The sequence below is a fragment of the Oncorhynchus masou genome, chromosome 4 (assembly GCF_036934945.1).
Source record: "Oncorhynchus masou masou isolate Uvic2021 chromosome 4, UVic_Omas_1.1, whole genome shotgun sequence".
NCBI lineage: Eukaryota > Metazoa > Chordata > Actinopteri > Salmoniformes > Salmonidae > Oncorhynchus > Oncorhynchus masou.
In genome coordinates, this window is record NC_088215.1 from 3,666,143 (window position 1) to 3,690,090 (window position 23,948).

Consider the following 23,948-nt stretch of genomic DNA (forward strand, 5'->3'; position numbering starts at 1 on the left):
TGAAAATAAGAATTTGTTCTTAACTGACTTGCCTAGTAAAATAAAGGTAAAATAAAAAGAACATCTAAAGGATACACCAGGAACCTGTTCTTTTTAGTCATCTTGTCCAAGAGACATTTACATAGTTATACACAGCCCAATTTGGGATGACTATTTTGGGGCGAAATGGCAGCCACAACAGACAGACATGATATCGCCCATAATTCGACGTCACGGGCTGAGTGGGTATGACCAAAGTTATTCTCTTTAGTGTAGCTCACTTTGTAGTACATTTTTTACACGTTAATAAATGTTTCTGATTCCACATTGCCCGTTGTCAAAGGGAGTCATTGGTTTTTAGGGGCAGTCGCTTTGTAGCTATTTGTCTGAAAGTATTTTCTCAGCTGCGATACCAACTGCAGATGGCGATGTGCGTCTTTCAGGTGATTCTGCCACTGAGACGTATGATCTAGTGGACAAGATGCTTTTTCAACAAACACCTTGCTTCACTCTAACCTTATGGAAAAATGTGTATTCAATAAATCTAGTAACGCCTCTCAAACAAGGAAGACCCCCCCCCGCCAGGCCTTAAGGGCAGTTGTAGTACCCGGACGAGAAAATCCAAGAAGCGTATTATAGTTACATCGTTAGGGTAACTTGCCCTAAAGTGGACACACTCCCATCAGTTTCTGAGACAATCGTCCAGACTTTGTAGACTGTTTAATAATGCTTAAGCCTCATCTTTATCAAATTATCCATTAAAGATACCAACTCAAAACCTACTTTTGTCTATATATGGGTTGTTTAAATTGTATCTAATTATATTCCCAGTATTACTTTATCAAATCTCTAGTGTTGTGTCTTTGGCTATACCGGATTAAGTGATATAACCTGCTATTCTATAAAATAATTTATACGTAATTACTATTACCTGATTGAACTAATCATGTAAATGTAATTAACTAGAGTCGGACACCACAAAATAATATTTATAGAGCTGTTATCTTCCGAATAAACTCTTAAAGACCTAGTAATATTTTACATCCATAGCAGTCCATATCAATCGTCACCTCAATTCAGTCTCATAACCAAGAATTTACAACTTTCAGATTATCTTGCAAGAACCCTGGCTAACAAGTTGAATCAGCAATACAAAATTGTGTCTAATTATTTACTAAATAACTAACTCGTCACACAGAATTCACATACAATTAATCATAACTTGATTACAAATTACGTCATTAAGGAAAACGTCCCTAGCGGACGGAACAGATATGACAGCTGGTTACACAAAGTAAAGGGGATTTGGGTTTGAGTGAAAGAGCGGGAAGACTGAGAAGCCATGTCTCTATCGACCCGTAGGCAGCTACTTTATCGTAAAAACAGTATCTTATGCATTTTAAATTACCCCGCCCATTTGGAAAAGGAAAATGCAATAAATATTTACTCTGAGCTGCGCTTTGATGGGTTGGTTGTAGATGGATGGCCGTGTTGCACAACAGAGTCCTTTGTCCTTTGAAGAGTGTCTCTGGTGGTGAACAGGAAACGTTGTAGTGTCGTCGTTGGGTGGTAGACGGGATACTCTGTGTTCTTTCCTTGCCCACGTTTTTAGTTGCTGTTGCTAACTCAACGGCGAGCAGGTATCACTTCTGTAGTGAATAAAAAACTTCATACCATTCCCAACCAAAGCTCACACTGAGTTGGGCTGCATTCTGTAGTTATCTGAACCATTCTGACATCGGATTGTCGTCCTAATGTACCCGGAACAGGAAGTTCTGTTGTCGTCAAGGCTTTATATAGGAAGGGAGAAGAGGGCGTGTTTGAAAAGTTGTATAGCCCATTTCCCTTCACAGAGGTGGGCCACTGAGTGAGCAGCCCTGACTTATGAAAACCCACTTCTCACATTTTAGAAGCTAAAATCACACTCCATCCCGTCCCAAATAATTTCAAATTCAAACATTTAAATTGAACAACAATTCCATGTGAATCCGATAACTCTGATGTGTAGACTTTCCACTGTAGAGTTTATGTCATCTTATCATTGATGAGAATGTCTCAGATGACAACCGAACTGACATCATATTCATTAAGTACCAATGCATATGTTCAATTGTTCGGATTACCAGAATATAGTTAATTACCCTCAACATTGACGTTCCCAGAATTTCTGTTAACCAAGGTTTTTTTTAAATGTAACCGCAGTAGGTTAGAGAGAGGAAAAGGGGGGGGGAGAGGTATGACTGTCATAAACCTAACCCCCAGGCCAACATCATGACACTAGTAATCATTATACACACATACAATTCATCATATTTTCATAGAATCCATATAAAGCGTAAGAAATTCTCAGCTATTCATGACAACCATTCCATTTGCTTTTTCAAGGACTCTCCGCAAGCTACAAAGCAGCTCTCCAAACATACTCCAAGCAGAACAAAAAATAAACTTTTGTTTCCCGGACAATGACCAATGGTTCAATAACTTCCCAGAGACCACGGCAAAAATCAAGCCCCCCAGGAACTATAGATCTTCCGCTGCTTTCTAAAATATCATCCCGCTTATTATCATCCAAATTTCAATCTGATTAAGCATATTTCTAAATGTTACGATCCAAACGTCAGATTAAGACTCCTTTCCACATTCACACAACTCTCATATCACAGTCACACAATGCTATTTCCAAACATACCTAGTCAATTAGTTGTTTTTCAACAATATTTTAATCTGCAGGAATATTTTCACATTTCTATGTCATGGTTAGTTCCTAGGATAATGTAACTCATACATTCACATCTTTCAATACTTCTAAAATTGGGTGCAGGTTTAAAACAATTACAGGTGCAACTTACTATCTTCTACTATATCATAAATGGTCTTAACTATTAAACACAGATTCTAGTTTTCATCCAGGTCACACAGATGACTGACTGGGTCCTGTTTACACTTCCACACAGCAATACACACTCAGAGCCTACAAGGCTTTTCTAAAAACTCCACTTTGTGTTTCGCTCACCTCTTTCTTTTTTAAAAACTACGTTCGAGATGTGGTATCCACTCGGCTCGCTGCCTCTCAGATCAAAGGTGAGACCATCTGCTCCGTTCCCAAAGTGTGGTCTCCCTGAGATCCCAAGTTTGAGGGATCCCTCGTGCATGATTTACCTGGGTCGTCAGGAGCGGTCACCAAGTGAAGATTAACATCCCCATCGCCAAATGTGGTTAATTTCTTTAATATCAAATGAGGAACACACTTATCACACAAGTCAGATTTATTCTTAAACTAAATCTTTATTCACCTATAAGGGAGCAGGTCAATACAACAAACATATATAAAGTGAATCAATTGAGTCTCTACGATAATGATGGCTGGTCGACGAATCATCACCAGATGACAGCCACGATACAAAAGTACAAAGTTCTTTTACAGCCAAGACACACTCCTTTCAACCTACATGACCAACAATAGATGTATAGAATGGGTCACAAGGTTCAGATTTGTATGAAATATACTGTCTGCTGAGAATTATAAGTATCTGCTTTAAAAACAGTACTCTTTGTGTAGAGACCAGGGTCTGGACCTACGGATCCTATAAATCTCTCCCTGGTAACATACAGAACAGAAACATTAACTCATGCTCTGGAATGTGGTCTCTTCAGGTTTTATCACCCAAAAGACAATGTAAATCTCCTGTCAGTATTCTCGAAGAAGCCCATCCTCAGTAGAACACAGACACAATATTTATAATAACCCTCTATTCTGTTGCATAAAACAACCATTTGATACAATAAAAGTAAAATTATGTTATTATGCACTCACAGTGTCCACTGAAAGTTGACTAGTAACAACAACTGGGACCTAAAAGACACCCACCATGAGACCCACTAAATCTGCCCAAGAAGCGGCAAACAAAAGAAAAACCCACAACAAACTTAAAGACAGGAAGTAAACCAAAAAGGTGGTTAAAATAATTTATTTACAATCAATACCATTCACACTTTACAAAATCATATATCTCTCATTCATTCTTAATTACTTATATTTACAAAACCAAATCACCAAACACCAAACAAAAACAAACCTCAAGGGAGCATCGTCCCTCCCCGTCATACCTAACCAATACCTAACCCTTTCCCTATCTCCCCTTCCCTAATCTATCCCCTTACCAAACTCACTCTAACACTCCCAGCCCTAAACCCCCTTTCCACCTCTCCCGTGCCGCATGCTTCCCCCACTTCCTCTCCTCCCTCTTCATCCTCCCCCTCAAATCACCTTCCACCCTTCTCACTATCCCTTCCACCACCCAATCTCTCCCTGTCTTGACTAAATTCTTCCTGGCTTCCCACAGTCCCTTTTTAAAGAGACTCATGAGAAGCCAGAGCAGAAACCTGTCCCTATCCGTTCCCTTTGCTCTCCCTACGCCTCTCTCTAGCCTAGCCCATGTCAAAACAAAATCCCTCCTAACCACACCTAGCATCACCCGTGCCCTAGCCCAGACTAGTCCGGCAAAGGCACAGTCCCAGAAGGCATTAGGCACAGTCTCCTCCCTGCCACAAGCAGATCTTGGACAGGTGGGGGATCGCACCACACTATACCGATACAAGATGGAAAGTACCGGCAAGCACTTATGGAGGCCCAACCAATTCAGGTCCTTGAGCCCGTTGTCCAGGCCCCGCGCCTGCACTCCCTCCCAGACCACTGACGAGATGCCCGCTACGGGCGCAGGACTCCCTGCCTGCCTGACCTACTCGTCGTACAGGTGCCTGTGGTCTAAACCTACTCGGGCAACTTCAACCTCGGGGTGCGCACGCAGCCACTTGGCCGCATGACCAAAGTGCCACGGCAGCTGTTCCGCCCGAGGACCCGCGTTAGACCACACCATTACGCTTCTCGCCTGATATGAGAAGAACACCCGCAGGAGGTAACCGGACGGGTGTATCACTGGCTGAGCAAGCTCCGCTAACAAGAAAGAAACAAAAATTGAGTCCAGCTTGAGGGGGAAATGTGGTACCCCCCCTACCTCCCTCCCCGATGGGACAGATCATGCGTGCCCTGGCGACCCACTCGCACCTGCCACTCCACATAAACTGAAACACAAGCCTCACTAGAGGCCTCCTCAGACAAGCCGGCAATGGGTAGATGTATGCCAAATACAAAAGAGACGGCAACACATCCACCTTTAGGACCAGGACTTTGCCCATAAAAGACAAATACCTAGCCTTCCACATTGCTAGCTTCCTCTGTACCACTGCGATACGCATATTCCAGTTTAGCGTCGCTGAGCCAGAGGTCTCAAAATGGACCCTGAGAATCCTCAGGGCCCCTTCACAGAGAGATAACCCCCCCTGGGCACATCCGTCCTACCGCGCCATCTTCCGAAATACTTAACGGAAGATTTTGCATGATTCAGAACTGCCCCCGACGCTTGGGTGTAATCCCCAATGATGGCAAGGGACCTTGTCAGGCACGAGTCCTTACATAACAGCAAGGAAGTGTCGTCGGCGTACTGCGTCATCTTAACACGCAGCCCACCACTCCCAGGGATCAACAAGCCCTCCACCCCTGTGTCTGCCCTAATGGCAGCCCCCAGAGGCTCCATGTACAGTACGAAGAGGAGGGCCGAGAGTGGGCATCCCTGCCTGACCCCAGACGAGAGGTCAAAAACGTCACCTAAGTGACTATTTACACTAACTCGACACCCCGCTCCGACATATAATGTACGGATCCATCCTATAAACTTCTCCCCAAACCCTAATCTACCTAACACCCTGAATAGAAAAGATCTATTCACGCGATCAAAGGCTTTCGCCTGATCTAGCGCTGCTACTATTAAAGGCATCCCTCTATCTTCAACCCAGGCAATGGAGTCCCTGATCAACTGTAGGTTCCATCTTATTGAGCGGCCCTCTACCCCGCACGTCTGATCCTCATGGACGACGTAGGGAAGGGCTGTGCGCAACCGGTCTGCTAAAACCTTTGCAAGAATCTTGTAGTCTACACACAGCATGGTCAACGGCCGCCAGTTGCCAAGGTCAGTTGCTTCCCCCTTCTTATAAAGAAGTGACAGCACACCAACAGCCATTGATCCCCCCGGGACCCCCGTCTCAAGGATGGCCTTCAAGACTTCGAGGACCACTGGACCAAGTATACCCCAAAACCTGAGGTAAAACTCAGCCGGCAGCCCATCCATCCCAGGCACCTTCCCTTTCCCCATCCTCCTAAGAGCGCTCTCAACCTCTTCTAGTGAGATCTGGGCCTCCATCACGTCTCTAATGTCCTCCGGCAGCCGCCGGGACAAGTGTTCTAAAAACACGTTTCCCTGCTCTAAATCTATCTCCCTTTCTTTAAAAAACCCTCGGAAATGATCAGTTGTCTCCCTGACCATTTCCTCTGGTTTTCTAACTATACTACCATCTTTTCTAACGCCATGCATTACCTTCCTACTCTGCCTGGCCCTAACCGACTTAAAGAACATAGCGGAACAAGTCTCATTATGTTCTAGAAAGCCACTATGCGCACGCTCCAGGAAAGCTCGAGCCTTCTGCTCCTGCAGCTCCCTGAGCTGCGCCTTTAGGGTTGCAGATCTCTCCCAGTCAATCGACCCGCCGAGGTGGCCTGCCTCGTACTCGAGTTCAATTAACCTTTGGATACGATCCACCTCCCTCCTTTCCTCCCTTTTTTTCCCTTCTACAATATCCTATTATAAAAGCCCTAATCCTCACCTTAACTAAATCCCACCACTCTAACACCACCTCGCACATGGACCGGAGGCCGTCAAGCCTCCGAAAGAAACAAAAAAAAAGCGTCAACGAAAGCCTGCTCCTCCAGTATATCCCGATCTAACTTCCAGTACCCCCTACCGAAGAGGCAGACTGGCGACCCCACCTGCAGGAACACCCCGTCGTGATCCGTGAAGACAACAGGCAACAGCCGCCCAGACAACTGACCCAAAGAGCTGGATACAAAAATGTAGTCGAGCCTCCGCGCAACCCCCCTGGAGTTGCGCCATGTAGGACCGACCATTGCCGGAGTAGTATGCAGGCCACTATCAACCAGACCATGGCAAGCCATTAGCCCAGAGATGGCACCTGCATTGCTATCACCGCCTACCCCTAAATCTATATTAAAGTCTCCTCCTATCACCAAGTGCCTGTTTGTAACACACAGGGGCGCCAGACAGTCCACCATCTCCCTTCTGTCTGCCGCCACCTGTGGCCCATACACCCCAATTAACCTATATCTAGCTTCTCTAAACTTAACATCTATCCCCAAAACTCTACCCTGCATTATTACAAAAGTGTTCTCTATTTTAACCTCTCTATGCCCACACAAAATCCCTACTCCTGTTGAGTGCACTCCTCCTATGCCCCAAAAAGATTCCCCCTTATCCCACTCCCTCTTAAATCTACACACATCCCCACCATCCCTCAGGTGAACCTCCTGTAAAAAACAGAAATCAAACCCCACACCTTCTAAATAACAAAAAACCGCCCTCCTTTTAACATTATTCCTTAACCCCCTAACATTTAGACTAAAAAAAGAAACAGAACTATTCATTTAAATATTAACAAATAAAACCCTCAAAAACCAAAGAAAAAACAGGAGACTCACCCGATGCTCCCCTGGTCCATCTCCACCGGCGGGGACGTCCTCTCCTCTCCTGACGCCCCCCCGTCCTCCATCCCAACCCATGACCCAGGGAGTGTGTTGGGTCCTCCCTCCCTCCCCACCCACCCACCATCCCCCCCTCCCTGTTTGCCTCGGGGCTGCATGTAGGGGACCCCATCTCCTCAAACAGGAGTTGGGATCCCTCTAACAAACAGCCCACCGACCCCTCACTGGAGTCATCCACTAAAATGCAAGGGGCTGAGGCAAACCGGGAGGACAAATTAGCCCCCCCCGCCACTCTCTTAGCCCCCCTCCCCCTCCACACCCCCTCCCTCTCACTTCCTGCCAAGCTCCCCCTCTTCATCCCTTTCTTCTTTGGTGAAGGAGGTAGCGGGGAGACAACGTCCCATCCCCGCTAACTCCTCCACCAAATCCCTCATTTCGATCTCGAGGAAGCCTGGCAGGCTGTCCCCCCACTCCTTCCCCCATCTCCCCCTCCCCTCCCACCCCCTCCCCTCCCCTCCGTCACTGTCCCCGTTCCCTCTTCCACTCCTTCTCATACCACTGTCCCCTTCTCTGCTCCTCCACGTTCTTCCACCTTCTTTTTAATCTCTCCTTTTTCCTTCTTTCCATCTTCTCTCCTCTTTCTTTTCGCCTCTTCCTTCTTCCCTTCTTCGTCCTTCTCCGTCCTTTCCCCTGTGCCATCCGTACAATCCGCACGTGTCCTTTTCTCCCCCCATCCCCCGCTCCCCCCCCAGCTGCAGACGCGTATGACCTGTGACGAGCCGGGCAATCACGCCACAGGTGTTCTCTGGAGCCACACCCGTGGCAAGCCTTGGGCTCGTCACACTCCCTGGCCTCGTGCTCTTCCGACCCACAAAACCGACATTTCTTGTTACTGCACGAGGCCAGGGTATGACCGTAGAACATACAACGCCTGCAGAATGGGGGCTGACGTGCATAGTAGAGTGTTCCCCTGTCAGCCCCCAGGGAGAACATCGCCGGAGGATGGAGGTAGCCATCCACACTCTTCGGGGACTCCCTGAGTAACGCCTGGAAACCTCTCTTTCCGTTCCAGAAACCCAGGGAGTCCCTGAGGTACCTCGCTGAGGAGACATTGTCCATATATCTCCCCAGAAAGGCCCTCACCTCTTCATCCTTCACATGCGGATTGTACATGGTTACGGTGACCACCCTGAAGTTGTTCTTCGCCAGGCTGGTCACCGCATAATGGCACAGGGGTCCCGTTTTCTCCGCTTCCTTTGCCATCTTCATCACTTCGTCATGTTTTTCTTCTTTTTGAAACGTCACATCGAAAGCCTTCTCAATCGGGTTCCCTTGAAGGCAGAGCACTTCCTTCACCTCTATCCTGAGGCATCCCATCAAAATGGTCCTTCCAAATGTCTCTCTACTCCACGGCTCCATCTCCTTTTCAGACCAGGCAAATCGTAAGGTATTTGCCATACCAATCCCCGGAAACGATCTGTATTGATTCATTTCAAAAAATAAGCTCTCTTCAAAAAGAAGCTTTAACCTGAAATGAAAAACATCTTTAATAGGAAAAGGTGGAGCAACTAAAGATGTTGACTCTCCACATCTATCAAGACAACTGGAGCACTGGGCCAGGCACTCTTAAATAGAACCTGGACCATCTCAGGTGAAACACCTTCCCACTAACGAAAAGGACAAGCCAGCACAGGTGTAACACATACTGACTAACGAGGTGACACCAATCAGTGCATCCTACGTGCTGACGTGCTATACATGCTAAAGTCCAACCTCAAAACATAAATGGAAAAACCAAAGCCTGTAACACCTTCCCCCTTAAAACAACAAATATATCCTTCTGATGAAGATGTGCAACCTTTCCCACAGTCAGAGCAGAAGTGAGATTTCTTCCCTGTGGGTCTTTGCTGGTGTTTCTTGAAGTGGAGAGACTCTTCTCTGCCTCGTCAGCATCATGAGGTTGTTTAGGCCCCCCAGACGATCCACAATAGTCACGTCTCTCCTGTGTGTGCAAAAAGTCGGACAGATGGTTTAAGGCCCACAATAGCAAAAATCTACTGTAAAAAGGTGATGCCATCAGCGTAGCCATTATGTTGTACAAACAATGACGTCTGTAATGAATGTTCAATATTTGACATTTGTCTTTCGATAGTCAAGTGAACAACAATAGTCATATTTTGTCTTGTTTTTCTTCCTAGTTGGAATGGTGTTCATTAACTTTAATTACTCCTTGTCACACAATCCCTTCTTATGAACTCATATTGTTAATCAGATATAATAAAACAGAGTATAAGTTTACTTAGTTTACAGTTCTATTTGAAATAAGGATATTGTTTATTCATAATACTTCTAACAGAGGAGCAGGAGGAGCACTGCCAGAGCCCTGCAAAATGACCTCCAGCAGGCCACAAATGTGCATGTGTCTGCTCAAATGGTCAGAAACAGACTCCATGAGGGTGGTATGAGGGCCCGACGTCCACAGATGGGGGTTGTGCTTTCAGCCCAACACCGTGCAGGACGTTTGGCATTTGCCAGAGAACACCAAGATTGGCAACTTCGCCACTGGCACCCTGTGCTCTTCACAGATGAAAGCAGGTTCACACGGAGTAAGTGACAGAGTCTAGAGACGCCGTGGAGAACGTTCTGCTGCCTGCAACATCCTCCAGCATGACCGGTTTGGCGGTGGGTCAGTCATGGTGTGGGGTGGCATTTCTTTGGGGGGGCCGCACAGCCCTCCATGTGCTCGCCAGATGTAGCCTGACTGCCATTAGGTACCGAGATGAGATCCTCAGACCCCTTGTGAGACCATATACTGGTGCGGTTGGCCCTGGGTTCCTCTTAATGCAAGACAATGCTAGACTTCATGTGGCTGGAGTCTGTCAGCAGTTCCTGTAAGAGGAAGGCATTGATGCTATGGACTGGCCCGCCCGTTCCCCAGACCTGAATCCAATTGAGCACATCTGGGACATCATGTCTCACTCCATCCACCAACGCCACATTGCACCACAGACTGTCCAGGAGTTGGCGGATGCTTTATTCCAGATCTGGGAGGAGATCCCTCAGGAGACCATCCGCCACCTCATCAGGAGCATGCCCAGGCGTTGTATGGAGGTCATACAGGCACGTGGATGCCACACACACTACTGAGCCTCATTTTGACTTGTTTTAAGGACATTACATTAAAGTTGGATCAGCCTATAGTGTGGTTTTCCACTTTAATTTTGAGTGTGACTCCAAATCCAGACCTCCATGGGTTGATAAATTTGATTTCCATTGATAATTTGTGTGATTTTGTTGTCAGCACATTCAACTATGTAAAGAAAAAAAATTAATAAGAATATTTCATTCATTCAGATCTAGGATGTTATTTTACTGTTCCCTTTATTTTTTTGAGCAGTGTAGATGGAATGAGAACAATATAGATGGAATAACAACAATATGGATGCTACTTTGAGAACACAAACTCTCATATATTTCACAGCAGAGCGAGGGAGTCCAGGGGATGACTGGAGGAGCAATGGAGGAAGCATCGTGGGATTCTCTTGGCATGAGTACAGTTGTTGAGACTGAGTGGACGATGGTGAAGAACAGTGGAGTGAAAAGGGCTAAAGTTGGTAATGAACAGCAGTTTAGGGTCAGAGTGGGAATCATCAGCAAAGATGTTTTTGTGGGTGACCTGTTAACGGCCTCAACTGACCAGGAGTGGTATGATACCGATTGTGTGTCAACAGCGTAAAAGGAGAAAGCTGTATGTGGTTTAGGTTAAACATTTCAGGTAGACGCACGTTGATTCAAATTAATGATAGACGAAGGTTTTACTGTGGTTTGGTGACCTGGGTAAGTGAGATGTACAGAATCCGCTGCAGTTTGGACATGTGGCAAGTGTTTGCAAAGGACTAAATATGTCATAGTTACATGAAGCATGTTGTATTTGTGATGGGAATCACGTTCCCGAGTTCCCGGAGTGCCCTGTATGGATGAAGGATGTCACAGTAACTAGGATGATCAGGCCCATCCAGCAGGTGTCCTATGTGGAGGCAGTGATAATAGCTGAAGGAGTAGAGAGGGGAAGTTAGCTCATGTCGCACAGTCTGCATTAAAGCCATGTCGGAAAAGGATCCCAACAGACAAATAGTGTACAAAGTGGACTTTGTTGTGTTTATAGAGCAAGTGATAAATTGCATTAATAAATTAGTAACCTTCGTCCAAAACTAGGAGTTTCCACATTAGCTTGGAGGAGTTTCTACAACAAAATTGTGTTTGCATTGCCCTCACTGCCGCAGTGCATTGCATTAATAATAAACTAATAAAACATCTAAGAAGCTAGACATCATTGTGAAGGCAGCAAATAGATTTCTAGATCTCCAGGACTTCAGACAAAATGTTACAGGGAGTACTGTATGAAGACGCCGCCCCCCTCAGGTTCCTGAACCTGTGTAGTGATCTGAATAGTAACCTTTCTGTTTGAAAATCAGGGTAGTGGAGTGAATTTGGTTCGTGTTTATTTTACGCAATTAGTATGCTTTGTTAATCCCAATTTTTTAGCATTTTGGATATTTTTTACAACCCCGTACTGTAGGGGGCAGCAATACACCTGATGAGTGTAGTCTGACAAACCTCAGAGAAGAATACATGGTAGGAACCAAAGTGTTAGTCAGTGTTTCCAGTTGACCCTAATTAGATGTTACATTACTTGTTGTTTTCCTTTTTCATGTAACCGGCTAGCTGGCTAACATATTCATACTTCGCTTACTCCTCTCTGATAAGATACCGCTGCACAAACATGTTTATCTAGGCCTACACCAGCACTGGTACCAGGCAGAATTAGCTAGCTACGTTTGCTCTGACTCTTAATACATTTAGCAAGCTAGCTAGCCTGCTAACTAGCGATTAGCAATAGTAGCTAACATTATTTGAGCAACACCTTGCTAAGAAAAGAATCTTTCGCCTTTAATGAAATGGCATTTAAAGAATTGCCAGAATATTACATAATGACTTAACAGCTGTAACAATTTGACCCTCACAGGAAATCTACACTGGCAGTTATAGAAAGACCCATTTACTATATAACCATCGATTCTTGAAGAATAACTTATAAATGCCTCAAATGTTTCAACCGCATTACCCCACCAGAAACCAAAACATAAGATCGTATAACGCCACTGTTTGTAAACAAATACTATATGGCTGAGGAGTAGGGTCAATCCAAGAGTTCTGACCTCGCAATGACAGTAAAGCAACCAAGCTAACTGGCTACCGTTGGATAGCTTGCTAGACACAAATCAGAGAAAACCTCACTCTTACCATTTTACTTGCCCTAGCAGAGCTGGTTAGGCTGTTTTCATGTTATCCAGAGCGTTGGTGACAAACTTGTGCTGCTGGCAACAATTTAATTTGAGCTTTTTTGCAGAAATGTTTACTGACACCGGCCATATTCAACAGGTGTTGAGCGTTATTAAATTCATCAGTTTTCTGTGCTCTGGTACTCAGATGAGGGTGCTCTGCAATCGGAGTAGAGAGGCAGAGCGAATTTACGAACGCACCCAAATTAACAATGTCCATTGAGAACGCACACGACCCCTGGGCTAAGAATGACGTAAATAATCAAGTCAATAAACATTGGGTAGTTAGTTAGAATAGTTAATATACTGGCAAGTTTGATGTATAAGTAGCCAGCTAGTTAACATACGAATACATACTGCTGTAAAGATATGCTATGCGTTTTGTAAGGATAGTGTAGCTAACATTATGTGAAAGGTAACTTCTTTAAAGTCATGACTTTATTGCATTGTTCAATTATTTAAAGCAGTTCATTTGTATCCACTCTCGTTGGACTTTGGCTGCATATTTTCCTCCACTTTCTTCAAATCTGAAAACGTTGAAGCCACGCCTATTTCCTGGAGAATTGCATTATTGGCCCTAAAGTACTGCGTGTATACTTCGTTTTTGGCAAATTTAGTACGACATCCGGGAACTTTTGGCATACTAACTATATCCATACTATGACCAATAAGCATACTATATACTCAATTAACATCACAAATAGTACAGTTAGTATGAGTATTCTAACACAGCTCAGGACTCTGTGCAGCCATTTTGTTTATTTAAAAAATAAGTTGCCCCTTTAAAAAGCCAAACAATCAACCAACCAATCTGCAGTTCAACCAATAACAAAGCTGTAATTCCACCACTGTTTTGGTAATAAGATGATGGATGGGGCTGGAGAAATGTAACTAGTCTCAAATGCATAGAGAGACCTATGGATGAAAGGACTGAACATCCATGATATCAACATTAGTTTTAACCACATTGAGGCGATACAGTGTTGGTTTACATTGATTCTAAACATTGGAGTAAAAAAAGCTTATTTGGGTTCTGATGGGGTACAACAGTTGAACTAAGCTCATGAGGCATGTGTTATATTCTTCAAGTGTCAATGGCTCTAAATAAATAATTTAAAAGTCCAAATATGGATGTAGCAATTGCATATTTCCCCTTTAACACCACACATCAGTTCAACAATCGCAGTGTTTGTGCTTCTGTTTTTAAGACAGTACTTACTAGCGTTAATCAGGGCCCGTTCCGCGTTAGAACCATCGGATGCGTTTGGGAAACAGGGCCCAGATATCCAGTTTCCTCCTCTTCTTCATTTTTCGACGTGACATCGAAAAAGCTGTATCATAACAGCTTCCTCCTCTTTCACGAGACCTTCTCTTCTTCAGCAGGAACGGGGTTAAATTTGAGACTGGAGCAATGAGGCATGTATTGAAATCGCTAAGCGATATAATTCAAAGCAGTGTCTCTTTATCAGCATCACGTGATGAATGACGTTTGAAGAATCAATTCGTCAAACACCTGATTAGTTTGGTTTTGGGCTCGTTCGACATTGCAGCCGACAGTGCAGGTGGCTGCTGACTGGCTAATTTACAAATCACCTTGCATCATAAATAACTACTCATTATTATTTATAAATAATCAGCCAGTCACTGTTTACCCACAACGCAGCATGGATTTGATGCTCTCGATCACCTGATTGGTTTGGTGATTCATTTGGGCTCGTTCGACATTGCAGCCGACAGTGCAGGTGACTACTGACTGTTCTAAATAAAGCTCAAAGCCTTGAGTAATGAATCTATTTTTTACACGAAAGAGCCAATGCTTCAGGAAGCTTTGTTTCCCAATCACTACTTTTCAGCATGTTTTCTGTGAATTAGACAATGGGAGTTTTGTAGCTTTTTCCACCTTGGCTTACTGCTAGTTGGGTTTTAACTGGTCTCCGGTAGTTGGTCTCACTGACCATAACCGTGCTGGTTGGCTACACTGGTTAGGCTAATAGCTTGTTGGCTAAAATGCTAATATTAGCTGGCTGGCTAAGATAACTGCATATAGCTAATGTTAGCTGGTTGGCTAAGATAACTGCATATAGCTAACATTCTTTGATATTTGGTTAGATGGCGTTATGTGTTTCCGAAACTGTGGTTTACTTTAATCACTCAAGTCATGAACGCAAATTATTGGTTTAATTTAAAGTTATACATTTTAAGTTATTTCTGTGGTAGTTTACATTATAGGGAATAGGCTGGTTCTGCATATTAATTCACACCTGACTTTAGCATTCTTCTGAATTCTGATTGGTTTAATGTAATAACTCCAAAAATAGAACTGTGAGGTGTTACTTTGCAATGGGAATGCTTTAATATTTTATTTGATATTTTATAAACAATACAAAACATACACATACAAACAACAACATCATACACACATGAACTACATCACACCTGCCCAGACCCACTAGAACACACCTCCATCTCCATTAACTACATCACACCTGCCCAGACCCACTAGAACACACCTCCATCTCCATTAACTATGTCAAACCTGCCCAGACCCACTAGAACACACCTCCATCTCTAGCGCCCGCATCAGCACCATCTTATTTCTCTCCGTCGCCCACTCACTTTCAACTTTTAGATAATAAAGCATTTTACCATTCTATTGTGTTAACAACAGAGGATTGGTTGAGATTAAAAGTAATTTTACATTGTATAACTGTACTTCTGACAGCCAACTTTCTAACTCCTACCATAACTTTCTAACGTCATAATAGTCCCAGAAACATTTTTGAGACATTGTTAGTTTTATACCGTTGTGCTGTAGAATTTGTGAATTTTGTATCTTGTATAATAAGGGACTATAATTTGTCCCAACATCACAGGCCACAGACTTTGATGCAGTTAAAGACTTCCAAAAGTGTTTCCTCAGTTTGAGATCGACTGCCAATTTAAATCCATTGAATGAGACGAGTTACCAGACAGGACATATTGCTGATGCTCTTCCTATTGATAACCTGAATGAAAATGATCTTGTGGACGGTGGTGGTGATGACGTCCTATTCGATGACGTCATCCATCAGGATTCCCCAAGAAAGAAGACGCTCTGGATCGATCATTGGAGTCAGATGTGAAGGAGGAGGTTGATCATCAGGAATCAGATGTGAAGGAGGAGGTTGATCATCAGGAGTCAGATGTGAAGGAGGAGGTTGATCATCAGGTGTCAGATGTGAAGGAGGAGGTTGATCACCAGTAGTCAGATGTGAAGGAGGAGGTTGATCATCAGGAGTCAGATGTGAAGGAGGAGATTGATCATCAGGAGTCAAATGTGAAGGAGGAGATTGATCATCAGGAGTCAGATGTGAAGGAGGAGGTTGATCATCAGGAGTCAGATGTGAAGGGGGAGGTTGATCATCAGGAGTCAGATGTGAAGGGGGAGGTTGATCATCAGGAGTCAGATGTGAAGGAGGAGGTTGATCATCAGGTGTCAGATGTGAAGGAGGAGGTTGATCATCAGTGAACCTCTCGGATTGTGGCTGGGCTGGCGTTTCCACTTCCAGCTGGGTCATATATTTTGATACATTGAATGTTGATATTGTGAACCTATGTTATATATTTGTACCTCTTGTTTCATGAAGTGATGTCACAAAGTACTGCCCCTATATATTCAGTGCATTCGGAAGTTTTCAGACCCCTTCACTTTTTCTACATTTTGTTATATTACAGCCTTATTCTAAAATAGATTAAATCATTCCCCCCTCATCAATCTACACACAATACCCAATAATGACATCACAATACCCCATAATGACAAAGCAAAAACAGGTTTTTAAACGTGATCAATAAAAAGGTGATTTTCTTTCAACAACAAGGACATTTCTAAGTGACCCCAAACTTTTGTGTACATCTACATGATGTATAGTTACACCACGTAGGAGCAGTATAGACCAAGTCTGTTCATTATATACATCTACATGATGTATTGTTACACCACGTAGGAGCAGTATAGACCTAGCATGTTCATTATATACATCTACGTGATGTATTGTTACACCACGTAGGAGCAGTATAGACCTTGTCTGTTCATTATATACATCTACATGATGTATTGTTACACCAACAATAAAAGGGAAATTATTTGATTTTATACTCATACAATTGAAGATAATAAAAGATAATGACATTAAAATGTTTTTTTGAGATTAGAGAACACATTGGGTGGGATCTTAGACCGTTCCTCCATACAGAATATCTCCAGGTCCTTGATTTATTTAGTCTGCGCTTATGGACTGCCCTGTTCAATTCAAACCACAGGATTTCAAGGGAGTTCAAGTCCGACGACTGAGCTTGCCATTGAAAATGTTGATTTTTATGCCCAATTAACCATCTCTTTGTGGGTGTTGATGTGTCTTTCTGGAAGATCCACTTATGGCCAAGTTTCAGCGTCCTAGCAGAGAGTTAACCAGGTTTTGGGCTAAAATATCCTGGTAGTGGGTAAAGTTTAGTTATTTATTTCATACAGTAATTTTTGCTAATCTTTATCAAGGGTATCAATAACCAGGTGCTTATTTTGAAAACGAGTTATTTGACTGACTGAATCAGAAATATAGATGTGGAGTTGATTTAGAGTTTGTTTTAAAATCTCATAAAATATCTGAACTAATCAAACAACATGTGTTGCGCTTTGTACGTGTTGATATAATATTCTTATTTAATGGAGAGGGAAACACGTTTATCTAAACTGCTTTATAATATAATTCAATGAAGAAGAAAAAAAGTTTTCCCTCCTCAACTGCGTTTCCTCCCTCCAGACAGCAGATGGCGAGATGTGTCTTTCAGGCGATGTTTCTACTGTGACGTATAATCTAGTGGACGGAACGCTTCTTCAACAACTGCAGCCACCTGGTAGCTCGCTAGACAACAAAGTCGGAACATTCAAGCTCTTTAGACAATTTACTGGTTTATTTGCCACTATGATTTAAACATACTTATGTGTAAACAACTAGCTACCTCATTTACTTTAATATTTACGTTGTAAGTCAATTAGCTGGCTGGTTAAATTAGCACTAGTCCAGTCGCTAATGCTAACTAGCTGTTATCTCCGACCATGAGTACACTGAGCAACTCTCCTCCTGATAAAGAAGATGAGGTCTGCTGGACGGAGAATGAAGCTCTCGTCAAAGAGGAGGCTGTTCCAATGCAAGAACAAGTAGAGGGTGGGGCTGTTACTGTGAAAGAGGAGGAGGAAGACGTTTCATTGAAATTCGAGGAAAACGCGTTCAGAGTGAAAGAGGAGGATTTTACAGTAAAAGAAGAGGAGGAAGCAGGTTTTGGAGAGGAGGTTACTGTGACAGAGAAAGAAGATGAAGATGTTTTTTTAATGAAGGATGAAGAGGGGGAGATTACTGTCACATTAGAGGAGGACGAAGAAGAGAAGACTGGAGAACTGATTAACACCAGTAAATACAGTGAGTACTATCTTATAAAACAGGGACAATGATCTGATTAAGACCAGTAAATACAGTGAGTACTATCTTATAAAACAGGGACATTGATCTGATTAACACCAGTAAATACAGTGAGTAGTATCTTATAAAACAGGGGCACAATCTCTGCAGTTGTTGAACTAATGTGTGATTTTTAAAAGGACATTCTACACTTGAATATGTTTTTGTACTGTCTTAATTGTTCATGACGTCCTCCAGTGATTTTTAACTTTTCCTGTTGAAAAGTGATATATAAATACAGTAAAGTATAAACACACTAAAGGGAAACAAATACACGTTTTGAGCAAAATAGTGTTTTTTAGACAACTGGAAACTAGAAAGAGTGAGTGTTGTCATAGTAAGGTATTCAAGGAGTTGGCTTGATGGGAAGTCGTAATGTCATCCAATAGGCGACTGATATTCATGTGAAATTCATTATTCTTTTTAAAATCCTTTCTGTTCTGTCAAGTCGTTTTTTGATCTAGAAAGCCATTTTCAAGTCTTACCAGAGACTTTCAATACGATTTAAGTCCAAACTGTAACTAGGCCACCCAGGAACATTCAACGTCATCTTGGTAAGCTCCTCCAGTGTAGATTTGGCCTTGTGGTTTAGGTTATTGTCCTGTTTGTACATTTTTTTGGATTCAGATCTTTGAAATGCACTCTACTTACGTAACATTTAGTTTCCTTATATTACACTGGGAAAACACTATTCATGGGCACAGAAATTATAAATCATTTGAGTTTGCAAAATCCAGTGGTTCTAACCAAGAGGCACCTTAACTTTATTGACAACACCCAAATCAATACTGTCATTAATGCGGTTCTTCAATAATTACACATCATTCTTAATACTGGAGCTGTTTAGTTAGTCACATGTTCAACTATCATCAGCTGATCCAGGAAATAATTTTCTGAATGACAGTCAAATGACAAACATCATGACATGCAACAACAACCAAAGTGCTTCTTCATTCATTACTCTGGTACAGACAGTTATGCCGTGCTTCATGTTGGATCCAACATCCCTAACAAATTGGTGTTTATAATGTGTTATTGTCTGTTTGGACACAGAGATATTTAGCTCATACTGTGGAGATCACTGTTCCTTGATGGATAGGCTATTGTACAACACAGAGAGCTATTTTCCTTTATTCAGGACATTTAGAATGACAACACATTACAGAGTAGCCTAGTGGGATTATTCACAAAATTATCTGGTTATGAAATGTCATGACAAAGACATTTTAGTTTCCATGTATCACCTGAAATATGAAATTATTTATAGTCCTAGGTCTATGTTGTTGTTATGTGAAGTTATGGGTCCTACAGTAGGTCTATGTTATTGTTAGGTGAAGTTATCGGTCCTACAGTAGGTCTATGTTAGCGGTCGACCGATTAATCTGAATGTCCGATTAATTAGGGCCGATTTCAAGTTTTCATAACAATCGGAAATCGGTATTTTTGGACACTGATTTTGCATATATATATAAATAAAATTACACCTTTATTTAATCTTTATTTAACTAGGCAAGTCAGTTAAGAACACATTCTTATTTTCAATGACGCCCTAGGAACAGTGGGTTAACTGCCTCGTTCAGGGGCAGAACGACAGATTTTCACATTGTCAGCTCGGGGGATCCAATCTTGCAAACCTTACAGTTAACTCATCCAACGCCATAACGACCTGCCTCTCTTTCGCTGCACTCCACAAGGGATTGCCTGTTACGCGAATGCAGTAAGCTAAGGTAAGTTGCTAGCTAGTTAAACTTATCTTATGAAAAACAATCAATCAATCCCTGGTGCGGCAGGGTAGCCTAGTGGTTAGAGCATTGGACTAGTAACGGAATGTTGCAAGTTCAAATCCCTGAGCTGACAAGGTACAAATCTGTCGTTCTGCCCCTGAACATGCAGTTAACCCACTGTTCCTAGGCCGTCATTGAAAAAAAGAATTTGTTCTCAACTGACTTGCCTAGTTAAATAAAGGTTAAAAAAAATCTGATATCTTATAAAAAACAATCATAATCACTAGTTATAACTACACATGGTTGATGATATTACTAGTTTATCTAGCGTGTCCTGCGTTGCATTTAATCTGACTGAGCGGTGGTAGGCAGAAGCAGGGCATAAACATTCATTCATACAGCACTTTCGGGCGTTTTGCCATAGACTTGAAGTCTGGTGTTTTGCCAGACTTCAAGTCTATCAACTCCCGAGATGAGGCTGGTGGAACCGATGTGAAATGGCTAGTTAGTTAGCGCGTGCTAATAGCGTTTCAAACGTCACTCACTCTGAGCCTTGGAGTGGTTGTTCCCCTTGCGCTGCATGGGTAAAGCTGCTTCGAGGGTGGCTGTTGTCGTTGTGTTCCTGGTTTGAGCCCAGGGAGGAGCGAGGAAAGGGACGGAAGCTATACTGTTATAGAACTACAAGAACATCCAATAGTCAAAGGTTAATGAAATACAAATGGTATAGAGGGAAATAGTCATATAATTCCTATAATAACTACAAACTAAAACTTCTTACCTCGGAATATTGAAGACTCATGTTAAAAGGAACCACCAGCTTTCATATGTTCTGAGCAAGGAACTTAAACGTTAGCTTTCTTACATAGCACATATTGCACTTTTACTTTCTTCTCCAACACTTTGTTTTTGCATTATTTAAACCAAATTGAACACGTTTCATTATTTATTTGAGGCTAAATTGATTTTATTGATGTATTATATTAAGTTAAAATAAGTGTTCATTCAGTATTGTTGTAATTGTCATTATTACAAATAAATAATCCATTTAAAAAAATTGTCCGATTAATCGGTATCGGCTTTTTTGGCCCTCCAATAATCAGTATGGGTATGGGCGTTGAAAAATCATAATCGGTCGACCTCTAGTCTATGTTATTGCTTGGTGATCATCAAGAGTCAGAAGTTATGGGCCAATTTCTTAAACACTTAGTGTACAAACCCTCATTGTCAGGCTGATGGCAAAGCTAGCCAAAGAGCATTTTACTGGTTGAAGTCTTTTTTTTTTAAATGTATAAATCAGTTGATTTGCTACAAAAAAACACACATTTTATTAAGCAGGACATTCAATCGAGCCTTACAATTATAATCCAAAAATAATGTGACATGCACTCATTGGTGAGTTAGTGAATAGACACAGAGCCTAATGTGAGTTTCCTTGAGTAGCACTCCTGATCTAGCACTGTTGGTGCTAATATTCAGAATACAAAGTGAAAATGAAAAATCTTTACTCGCCATTTTTGCTCCAGGCAGATATACTACATCCATAACAATTGGTTCTCTCATTAGCAGGGAGGGTTTCTGCAACCAAATTGAGTGTACATCTAGCACTGATGTGCCACAATTTTAGCAAACACAGAAGGGGGGCTATATTGGAGACCAAAAGTCGTCTGGCACACCGCTTAGGGTTTCAGAAACTTTCATAACTTTCTTCTAGCGTACATCGCTAGAACACTCATCGATGTTACTACTAATGTGAAAACAAGACAAAATGTGACTATTGTTGCTCACTTGACTGTCTTAAGACAACTGTCAAATAATTTTCATTAAAGACTTCAGTTGTTGTACACCATCGTGGATTTGCAGTGGATTTCTGTTGTTGTGGGCCTTTAACCATCTGTCTGACTTTGTTGTTCACACAGGAGAGAGACCGGACTATCGTGGATCCTCTGGCGAGCCTCAACAACATCATGATGCTGACAAGGCAGAGAATAGTCTCTCCACATCAAAACACCTCAAGAAACACCAGAGGAGACCCACAGGGAAGAAATCTCACCGCTGCTCTGACTGTGGGAAGAGATTCACCTCCTCAGCAGGCATTAAAATTCATCAGAGAATCCACACAGGAGAGAAATCATATAGCTGTGATCTATGTGGGAAGAGTTTTACTACATCTAGCCATCTGACTGTACACCAGAGAACACACACAGGAGAGAAACCTTATAGCTGTGATCAATGCGAGAAGAGTTTTACTACATCTAGCCATCTGACTGTACACCAGAGAACACACACAGGAGAGAAATCTTATAGCTGTGCTCAATGCGGGAAGAGTTTTACGACATCTAGCCATCTGGCTGTACACCAGAGAACACACACAGGAGAGAAACCTTTTAACTGTAATCAGTGTGGGAAGAGATACTCTGATAAAAGAAATCTGATTACACATCAGAAAATACATTGTCAGAACTGAAATGACAAGATGATGCTATAATTTATTGCATTAGAATTGGGGGTTCTTAGAACGCTCATCTGTGTGTGTTTTAACATATTTAACAGGCGATTTAACACAGTGGATTTCTACTTTTTTCTTTTTTTACAAAAAGTGACAAACAAGACTTGTTACACTTATCGCGTTGGCGACCCACGGAATCAAGATGTAGCTAGCTGTTTTCTACAAATTGTACTCTAACCAGTGATGTACACATTATTCCCAGATTCCGTGTGGTTTTTGAGCTGTTAGTTTTAACAGGACGTGCAACCTCATCTCCCTCCTCTCAGCACAATTGATTTCAACATGATATCGATGAGTGATGACAAATAAGTGTTGTGTTCCTTTGTTTAGCGACCCCTACATTTAAATGCATCACCCCAAAATGTAGCTGACTGTCTTCTGCAGGTTGTCCTCTAACTAGTGAGGTAAAATATATCTCCCATTTCTATGTGTCTTTTTGTTGTTGTGTTCGTTTCAACAGCATGTAGAACTGATCCCCCCCCCCCCCTAATCTATATTAGTGATGTATTGCTACTTGTCAAAACAGCAGCGTTCTTGTGCAGTTTATAAGGTCCACAAGTAATATGGTTATTGTGGCAGATGTTTGTGTGAATTGTACATTTTATGTTTATGCTTTCAATATATTGGTTATTGATTTGGACACGTTAAAACTGTGTTTTGGCATTGGGGCTATCCCACCTAGCAAAATGTAATTGAAAAGAATAATATGTTTCCTCTTGAAGTCAGACATGTCCTTGGTAAGGACAACTTGTTTGCTGATTGTCGCAAGGGTTGGCAGTCAAAAAGATTTGTGTTTTGACACGTTTTTATTTTATTTTAACACGTTTTTCTGTATTGGAGATGAGTTTTGTTTGGACTCGTTCTAAGGGGACGAGAGTTCTATAAGCTAGGGAGTTGCAGGAAGACAAGAGTTCTAGAAGCTAGTGAGTTTTAGAAGACAAGAGTTCTAGAAGCTAGTGAGTTTTAGAAGACGAGAGTTCTAGAAGCTAGTGAGTTTTAAGGAAGACGAGAGTTCTAAAAGCTTGTGGGGGAAAACATGTTTTTTTTCTTGTTTTTAATTGTTGACAGCCAGTAGACACCATGTTTATATTGTAGAAGGTGAAGCATTGTAGTTGAAATGGAAGTTGTTTGCTTTTGGTAGCAAGCAAACTTGTCCAACAAAATTATAGGACATAAATAAAAAAAGAAACATCCTCTCACTATCAACTGCATTTATTTTCAGCAAACTTAACATGTGTAAATATTTGTATGAACATAAGATTCAACAACTGATACAAACTGAACAAGATCCTC

At 42.2% G+C, this 23,948-nt stretch overlaps 1 protein-coding gene and 1 pseudogene across 1 annotated transcript; one reads left to right on the top strand and one right to left on the bottom strand.

Moving 5' to 3' along the window:
- LOC135520267 (zinc finger protein 239-like) overlaps positions 1–23,948 on the bottom strand; it is a 467,619-nt pseudogene that overhangs the window by 252,805 nt on the left and 190,866 nt on the right.
- LOC135521814 (zinc finger protein 614-like) lies at positions 17,814–23,849 on the top strand. The gene is made up of 2 exons (XM_064947558.1): positions 17,814–18,386; positions 22,066–23,849. Exons 1-2 carry the CDS (start codon positions 18,026–18,028, stop codon positions 22,611–22,613), a joined length of 909 nt encoding a protein of 302 aa, XP_064803630.1. The 5' UTR covers positions 17,814–18,025; the 3' UTR covers positions 22,614–23,849.

What these genes read in the sequence shown, in the direction of transcription:
- LOC135521814 (XM_064947558.1), top strand. Translation starts at nt 18,026, where the DNA reads ATGAGTACACTGAGCAACTCTCCTCCTGATAAAGAAGATGAGGTCTGC. An exon ending in GATTAACACCAGTAAATACA is followed by an intron (nt 18,387 to 22,065) that starts GTGAGTACTATC and finishes TTGTTCACACAG; the next exon opens with GAGAGAGACCGGACTATCGT.